Below are 9,356 nucleotides of genomic sequence, written 5' to 3' on the forward strand. Positions count from 1 at the left end.
ATCCTCGCAACTGGTACAACTGTTAGGTTTTGACCATGCACCTAGCCAGGCATGGCGGTATAGGCCTGTAATCCCAGCACTCAGGAGGCTGAGGTGGGATTACCACGAGTTTAAGGCCAGTCTGAACTACATAGTGAGACCCTGGCTCAAAAAGAGGGGAGGCACTACTTTCTACGGTTTTCAAGGAGGCAACCTAACAAACCCCCTCCCCGCAGGCAGTGAACTATCTCCTGTCTCCTGCAGCGGGACTACAAGACCCTCAAGTGACTGAGGGTCATCAGCAGAAGGTGGCCTCACTCACCAGGCTCCAGGTGGCTGGCAAGCACATGGCACCCTGCAATGGCTCTGTCCGCGTCAGGCTCCTAATCATTCCGGCGTTCACGGGTCGGAACACTGAGCCTCGAGAGACACAGCCTCGATTCTCTCTGCCGCCTAGTGACGCAGATGTGACACAGCAGCCACACCTGCAACGCCTCGAGGGGCAGTCTGGTTCTTACTTTGAACGTTGCTTCCTGGCTCCAGTGCAGATCCCTCAGCCTGCTAGCACAGATCCTTCATCCCGCTGGCACAGACTTCCTAGCTTCCACCACTGATCTTTGGGCCTTCCCAGCACAGATCTGTAAAACAGGCCTGTATGAAGCGCTGTCATGGGCTCTAGGTCTTCAGCTGGACTTGTGGGGGGCATTGTTATGGGCTCTAGGTCTTCAGCTGGACTCAGGCAGGACATTACCATGGCATCCAGGCTCTCAGCTGGATTCTTTGGTCTTTAGTGTGTGGACAGATTTCCTACACTCTTTTTGTATATGACGCTTTAGGTGATTATTATAAAATAATTATATAAACTATGTGTCCTGTATTAAATGGCTCCCTCTTACAAAACCCCAAACTATAACACTATGTAACCCAGGCTGGTTTTAAACTCATGATCTTCCTGCCTCAGCCTCCTGAGTGCTGGGATTATGGGAACTCCCTGAATTTAAATCTCCAGCTGACTTTCCATCAATGACTTCCAGAAGCACCAATAACCTGCCTGATTGGATGTCCAAAACAAAATTCTTTCCAAAGATTTATCTACCCTTGTGTGTTGACCTTTACCAGAAATATCTTTTTTACTCTTTGTATTTTTTTGTTGTTGTTGAGTTGGCCTTTCCACATTAGATTGATCCATAATAAACATGATTTTATTTTTTATTTTATTTTATTTTTGTCTCTTTTGAGGCAGGGTCTCGCTGTGCAGTTCAGGTTGGCCTTAAGCTCACTTTGTAGCTCAGGCTGGTCTCGAACTCACAACAATCCTCCTGTCTCAGCCTCCCAAGTGCTGGAATTACAGGCGTGTGCCACCACGCCTGGCAATAAACATGATTTCATAAGACAGACATTCATTTTTCAGCACACAATAATATACACAATATTATCTGGATGCTCTGTTAATGCCAACTGCTCCCAATAATAAGATTTCCACCTTTGAAACTGAAGATGCAGCCCCCCTACTAGGTGTAATATTTCTTACTTGAGCTAAAAAAGAGGAAGATAGGTTGGAGGTGTGGTTCAGTGGTAGAGCACATGTTTAAGGATGTACAAGGTTAGGTCTCAGCACAAAAAACAAAACATATGGTAAACTACCTCTGTAGACCTTATTTTTGAATAAAGTAATTATCACTTTAGGGAGAAAACTTCTTGACCTGGACTTCTCCATCAAGGCTGTTCCTTGAGCTTCCCCCTCTCAGTCCAGGGCACCCTAATCCATCCCACGGCATCACTGGCAACCCCAGAGGGCTTTCCATACCCCGTACTAATCCATCCACAAGCTCGCTCATTGATTGCCGCATAAAGCCCACATCTGTCCCCTTCCAACCTCTTGTGTTATGCCAGGCATTGCCCTCGCTCAGAGGGATTATGACAGTAATCTTGTAACTACGTCCTCTCATTTTCCGCTTGTTCCCTTGCAGTCCATTTGCTCCATTTTCTTCGCAGCAAACAGCATAGTCTTTCAGAAGTAATCAGATCATGTTAATTCCCAACTGAAGCCTTTCACAGACTCCCCTGTGCAAAGAGTAAGTTCTGAAATCCTTAGTCTGGTCTTCAGGCCCGGACTGCACCTCTGAGCTTAATCCTCCCATTTTCCTGCAGGCTCACCAGGCACTGAACAAACGCACTGATCTTCCTGCCTCAGGGCCTTTGCACTTGCTATTTTTCCTGTTGGGAAATCTCTCCACTTCTATGTGTCTGAGTCCTGCTCATCATTCATGGCTCAGTTTAAAACAGAAGCCCTCCTTTTTCTCTTGTGTCACTAGTTTATTCCTGTTGGTGATTTTTCTTTCTTTTCTTTTTTTTTTTTCCTTTACTTTTTGGCTTTTTGGGGCTGGGGATATAGTTCAGCAGCACAGCACTCGCCTGGTAAGTGCAAGGTCATGAGTTTGATTCCCAGTATCAAAAAAAAAAAAAAAAAAAAAAGAATCTTTCTTATTTCTTGGCTTTTTGAGACAAGGTCTCGCTATGTAGCCCAGGGTGGCCTTGAACTTGTGGCGAAATGCTGGGATTACAGGTGTGAGCCACAATGTCCAGCTTCATTATTGTTGACTTTTACAAAAGCACTCTGGGGACAGACTCCTGGGAATTGAATCCTGGGCTTAATAGTTGTACCACTTCTTGACCATGAGACCTTAACCACTCAGCACTCTGTCCTTCAGTTTCCCCTTGTGTAAAATGAGGTGCATCATATTTAAATACTGCATTGTTTCTCTGGTGTGAGAAACCAAAAGTGTAAATAAGGACCAAAATGTATAACAGATATTGGGAAATGGAGCCAGACATGGTGGTGCATGCCTGTAATCTCAGCACTCGGGAGGCTGAGGCAGGAGGATCACTGTGAGTTTGAAGCCTGCTTGTGCTACAAAGTGAGTTCAAGGCCAGCCTGAACTGCACAGCGAGACCCTGTCTCAAAAAGACAAAAAAAAAAAAAAGAAAGAAAAAAAAAAAGATATTGGAAATGGGAAGAAAATATTCAAATGAGAAGGGGAACAAGGGAGAGGGAGGGGAGAGACAGGAAGGGATGAGAAAGAAAAGAGAATAGAAAAAAAATGGAAATAAGGCTTTTGTAAATAAGGAGAGGAAGAGGGATTGGAGGGAGGGGAGGGAATAGGAAAAAAAGAATCAAGTTATGTCATGCACAAGTACAAATTCCCTATGATGAGTGTGATCATTATGTATCTCTAAAATGTACCAATAGAGCCGGGCGTGGTGGCACACGCCTGTAATCCCAGCGCTTGGGAGGCTGAGGCAGGAGGATCACTGTGAGTGGGCTACAAAGTGAGTTCAAGGCCAGCCTGAACTGCATAGTGCAACCCTGTCTCAGAAAGACAAAAAATAAATAAAACGTACCAATAAAAAAGAAGTTAAATTCTAAAAAAAAAAAAAACTTGGAAAAAAGTCAGGGTGTGTAATAACAGTAGGATCAGTACCTGGCACAGAGGATCAGCACCTGGATCAGCACCTAGTACAGAGTAAGCACTCATATTACCAGATTCAAAACAACTTTTTTCCTTCCCCTCTACCCCCCGATATTTTATTATTCTTTCAGGTTACATTTCTTGGTATTTAATTCTTTTGACTTCTGAGATGTAAACTCTGTGGAAACAGGGATTAGGCCTCTCTTGTTTGTTACTGGCCCCTGATAGCTTGCACTGTGGCTGGCAGTTAATGGGGTTGCTGAATAAATACATGAACACAGACATAATCTCAACCCTTTTATCCTAGTATTTATCCTTCGACACCTGGTCACTAACCAGGCAGTGACAGTGGTGCCCATCTGTAACCCCAGAACTGTGGGATGCTGAGGCAGTAGGGTTGAAAATTCAAGCCTAGCGTTGGTAATGTAGTGACTCAGCAAGACCCTGTTTCAAAATAAGAAATGAAAAAGGGGTAGGGGTATAGCTCAATGTGAAGGCCCTGGGTTCAATTCCCAGTACTGAAACACAACAATAAGAAAAACAAACAAACAAACAAAAACCCAGCACCTGGCAGTTCTGGAGTCGTCACAACTGAGGCCCTCGCTGCGGGTGTAGCTCAGTGGCAGAGCACTTGCCTAGCACGCACGAGGCCTTGGGTTCCATCTCCAGCACTGCAAAAACAAATCACAACTATAAAAACAGCCCAAAACATCAAGACCCTAAAGGTGGGGTCATTTGAGCAGTGCTTCCCCGGGAGAGGAGTATAATTTCCACTTGTCAGAAGCATGATGTAGCACTTAAGCATGTGACACCTGCTACCTCCAATGTGAACACAACTCACAGCCTTTTATTCCGGGAATGATAAGTAGGGCACATCTTTCATCACAGGAAAGATTAAAAACAAAGAAGCCCTGAGCTCTTCGGATAGAGCAGCGGTGCGGGCTGTGCTGCTGCTGCCTGAGACGACATTGGCACCAAGCGGTACCTTCCTGCGTCCCTGTCCAAATAACACCCCCACTCCATCTTCCCGGTCAGTTAGAAGCCGGAAGCCTCACGTTACAAATGCAGGAACAGAGGTTCAGGGAGGAGAAAGGACTTGCTCAAGCCACATGGTGAATTAAACCCAAGTCTACTGACTTCTAGGGCAACACAACTATAAAAACAGCGGTAACAAACCCATTCCTTTGAGGCCTAATTGATTTTAAAGCTCTTAATATGAGAATGCGGAGAGGGCAGGCGAGGAGGGAGGAGGGCGGGAGTAGTGAGGCTGGGGAGCAACCAGAGACCTTGGCGGGGGCCAGGGCACCTCCTGGGGGAAAGGGGAGATGGAGGCTGGGGCCTGGCTGGGTTATTTTCAGAGCTGCTATCTTTGCCTGCATCTGCTGAATTATTAAACTGAGACAGTATCCTAGAGGGTGCCAGGCCAGGTTGCCAGGAAGAGAGTGAAAGGCGGGGTTGGATTTCTTAGAGGAGACCTGGAATCTTCCACAGGGATGGGAGGGGATTCTTCAGGTCTCCACCTCCACCCATCCCCACTGAAGGAGGGGATCTGGCTGGGGCCACAGCCACACTCGGGCAAGGCTCTTCTGTCTCCACTAGCTGCTCTCCCGGGGGCGCTGGGTACAGACCTGACGGCATGGCACGCAGAATCTGACCCGGGCTGCCTCTTCTCTTCTGGGTCCTCAGCCTCAGACCACATGTTTTGATCAGACGGTCATAACCAATTTGTGAGGTCTTGGGCAGATCCTTGCATCTGTGGATGTCCTTGTCTATGCGGCAGGCATTAGCAGTTCCATGTCTCACATGACGATCCTGAAGTCAAAGGCCTTTCTTAGCGCTACAGAGCCAGGGAAGGACTGAACTTCTACCCAAACACAAGTCTCTTGGACACCAGGCCTCTTCTCTCTCTTTCTCTCTCTCTCTCTCTTCTTTTTCTTTTCTTTTGAGGCAAGGTCTCACTATGCAGTTTAGTCTGACCTTGAACTCAATATGTAGCCTAGACTGGCCTCAAACTCCTGGTGATGCTCCTGCCTCAGCCTCCCAAGTACTGGGATTATAGATGTGCCCAGCTCTCTTTATTCTTTTTTTCTCTCTCTTTATTCTTTTTAGAGCATTTCTTCTCTATTTTGTTTCCTATAAAAGGAATGTATAGCCGGGTGTGATGGCGCATGCCTGTACTCGGGAGGCTGAGGCAGGAGGATCATTGCAAGTTGGAGGCCAGCCTGGGCTACACAGTGAGCTTAAAGTCAGCCTGAACTGCATAGCGAGACCCTGTCTCAAAAAGACAAAAAAAACAAAACAAAAACAAAAACAAAAGGAATGTACAATTTCTAGAAAGGCTAGGTTTGGTGGCACACACCTATAATCCCAGCACTCGGGAGGCTGAGGCAGGAGGATTGCTGCGAGTTCAAGACCAGCCTGGGCTACAAAGTGAGCTCAAGGCCAGCCTGAACTGCACAGTGTGACTCTGTTTCAAAAAGAAAAAAAAAATTTTTTTTAGAAAGATCAAAAAACCATACGACTCATGATAGTTTAAAAATGCAAAGCTGCCAGGTGTGGTGGTGCATGCCTATAATCCCAACACTCAGGAGGCTGAGGCAGTAGGATTGCTGCAAGTTGGAGGCCAGTCTGAACAAACTCATAGTGAGTTTAAAGCCAGCCTGGAATACATATGGCGATTCTGTCTCAAAAAGGAAAACAAAAAAAAAGCTAGGGATGAGGCTCAGTAGCAGAGTGCTTGCCTGCCATGTGCAAAGCCCTGGGTTTGATCCTCATTGTGTGTGTGTGTGTGTGTGTGTCCTCTCATTCTAAATGCTATGTATGCCAGGTTGGATGGTTGGTTGGCGGTGGTTTCTGTCCACTCCTGTGAGTATGAAGCTCAAGCCAGTTAAGTTAAGGAAGATGGCAAGAAGACTGGCAGATGCCAAACCTCTCTCATGTCTAGGCCTTTGGATCAGGGGCTCCCACCTACAATTCTCCTCCCTCTCCCTTCCCATCTCTGCATCATTTGCTTGGGTTCATCCTTCGGTCTCAGTTTAAATTCTACCTCCTAAAAAAAAATAAATAAATAAAATAAAAATCCTTTTCTTTTATCTCCGTGGTCAATCAAATAAAATGAAACCTCTTAAAATAAATAAATAAATAAATAAATAAATAAATAAATAAATTCCACCTCCTGGGGCTGAGGGTTTCTTTAGTTCAGTGGTGAGTGCTTGCCCGGCATGCCTCAGACTCTGGCTTTCATTCCCAGCACAGCAATAAGGAGCACGCAGTGGTTAAATAGCATCTTCGGCTGGTTTCACGCTCCTCTGTGCTTCCCAGTCCTGACGGAAACCTTACTGCACTGTGAGGACCTGTCCAGAGCCCTCTGAACTCACCGGAAATGGGGCACCTGGGCTTGCTCTGCTTCCCGCAGCCAGCCCAGCAGAGGTGGGAATGATCAAGCTGTTGAATGACTGAAACAAAGCATGGATGAATAAATGAATGGAGAAGGGGGGCTCCATGCTTAGCAAGCTCTATCTTTGTATTATTTTCAATTAAAACAAAAATTTGTTGGGCTTGGTGCTGTAGCTCAGTGATAGGGTATTTGCTTTGCATGTGCAAGGACCTGGGTTCAATCCCCAGCATTCCTTAAAAAAAAAAGTTCATTAAATGCCTTATGGAGCCAGGCACTCTGCTTAACTTTAGAGGATTCTAGTGATGAGCAAAACCAAAATAAACACATGTGTGTCTCTAACTTGTGTGGAATGCCACACAGGACAGGAACAGGGACTACTGTCAGAGAATAATGGGGAAGTGAGGTGACTTTGGGGGACGTAGGTTTTTCATCACACAGAAAAGGCTCCTAATCCTACTCTAAAGGGATGTGAAGAGACAGAGAACACTCACTCAGTAATTATTCTTTAATGCACCGGGGATTGAACCCAGGGTCTTTAGCGTGACAAGTGCACACTGTGCTACTAGTAGAGCTACCCTCACAGTCCCAGCCCCCTCAGAGAATTTGGTGTCCCAGGCCTTCCCACTCAGAGAAATTAGTGCCCAGGTCCCCCAGAAGGAGCGTGTTGGTGGCTCTGGAACACAGATGGGACTGGCTTGCCGGATCTGGCCCATGGTGGGGTAGGGCTGGGGGTCATTCCAGGTCTTGCTCCCCACCATCTCCCATAAACTGGGAGCGGGGATCTGCCAGATGCGGGCAGAGCACCTGTCAACCTCCCCACCCCAATGGGAGGGCCTCTGTACAGAGAAAGACATGAGCTGAGCCTTCTGCCCTGCAAGCCTCCTCCAGCACACTGCAGCCATCAGCACCAGCCCTTTCCCTGGGTCCATCACCTGCTCTGAAGGCCCTTCTTCATCTCACTGAGCCCTCGCCCTCGCCGAGTCAGCCCTCCTTTCGCCCGCCCTCCCTGCTCTCGGAGGCCTGCGGAGCCGCCTCTCTGGAGCCAAGCTGTGTGTGCGCGAGGCCCCATCGGGCAGGCAAAGCACCTGCGAGCACGCAGCGTGCGGGAGGGGCTCTCGCCTCAGTGCCAGGCGCTCTCTGCAGCCTCCTCTTCGGCCTGGGCACGGCTCACGGGGGCAACGTCTTTCGCTGCCCCCATCCGCAGCCCCGGGTCTGCTGCAGTCCTTCCCAGTGGCTTTCAGAGCTGGTTTCCGGCCTTTCACACCTTGTTCCCTCCCACATAGTCACCTCTCATCTTGGACGACACCTTCAAGCAGGGGGAAACCCAGGTAGGACCATAAGGTCCCAATAATGCCTGGAAAGGGAACAGCCGGGCCACTACTGCTGCTTGGAAAGTGGGCAGGGGTCATGCTTTCATTCTGCCAGGATGACGAAAGTCCCAGATACGGAGGGTCCCTCCACGACAGGCGACCTGAGTGTCCGAGCCTCCTGGCGTATGAATGACCGAGCTGGTGCACTTCTGTCCAGATTGAGCCACCAGCCGGCAATGTGACCTTGGGCAAGGCACCGCGGCACCTTCTATCTCTTCTCCCTTCCACGTAAATGGTGTGGAGACATCTGCTGGGAGGAGCACGCAGAGGCCGGGGAAGAACTTTGCATCCTTGGGGGTCTGAGGCTGGGCGGGGGGCACCAAGGTTTGCGGGCTCAGCGGCTGCGCTGCGGTGCTTCTCCTGCAAGCGGAGGGCCTGACTGGCGTGGAACCAACTGCCCAGAAGCACATCCTCCCGGGACGCCCCTCGCCCCTCTTCCTCAACCGCTCCGTTACCCCTGGTAGAAAGGAGGGGCTCCTGGCCAACCCTGTTGCCTAGGAGACCAGGCAGCAACCGATTCAGCCAACTGGAGGCTCGAGGTACGCGAAGGAGCACTGCGTAAGGGGTCGAGGCGCCCTGAGTTCCAGGGCAGGCTCTTACTGTCACGCGGGAGCTCCAGGTAAAACCTCCCCCAGGTGTAGACTGGATTCTAGGACTTCTAAGAGACAGGCCAGGGCAGATACGGTCTCCTTTCTATCCCAGATCTGGGGAGAGGTGCATGGGGACCTGATGCCCTCTTAGGGCTGAGTTGGGCGAAAGACCTGGGACCAGAAGGATTTGGGGAACGTCCTGAACTCGCGCGGCCGAGGGAGGAGGGGCGGGTTTGGGGCATACCGGTCTCTGATTGGCTGCACTGCCCATCGCTCCGCCCCGTGTCCTATAAGACGCCCCCACGGCGGGTGCGGCGCCGGCGTGGGCACTGCGGCCGCCTCTCGCTGCTCTCGTGCCTGGCACCCGTCCTTCTCCAGGAGCGACAGCCGCAGGCCGCCGGGGGGCGGGGGATGCCGGGCTGCCGCATTAGCGCCTGCGGCCCAGGGGCCCAGGAAGGGACGGCAGAACCGGGGTCCCCCCCGCCGCCGCCCCGGGAGCCCCTGGCGTGCCCTGAACCCCCGCCCCCAACTCCGACCTTGACCCCGACCC

At 49.8% G+C, this 9,356-nt stretch overlaps 1 protein-coding gene and 1 pseudogene across 1 annotated transcript in view; one reads left to right on the forward strand and one right to left on the reverse strand.

The window, feature by feature from the left end:
* The window catches only part of LOC102018056, a 10,186-nt pseudogene extending 9,816 nt beyond the window's left edge, over nucleotides 1–370 (reverse strand).
* Nucleotides 371–9,198: 8,828 nt separating this feature from the next.
* The window catches only part of Trnp1 (TMF1-regulated nuclear protein 1), a gene marked incomplete in the record, with an annotated part of 6,195 nt that continues 6,037 nt past the window's right edge, over nucleotides 9,199–9,356 (forward strand). The window contains 1 exon segment of the mRNA XM_013519741.1: nucleotides 9,199–9,356. Within this exon segment, the coding sequence (XP_013375195.1) occupies nucleotides 9,218–9,356 (139 nt within the window).

This window comes from Chinchilla lanigera, unplaced genomic scaffold (genome assembly GCF_000276665.1).
Source record: "Chinchilla lanigera isolate Chin_1 unplaced genomic scaffold, ChiLan1.0 scaffold00051, whole genome shotgun sequence".
NCBI classification, from domain to species: domain Eukaryota; kingdom Metazoa; phylum Chordata; class Mammalia; order Rodentia; family Chinchillidae; genus Chinchilla; species Chinchilla lanigera.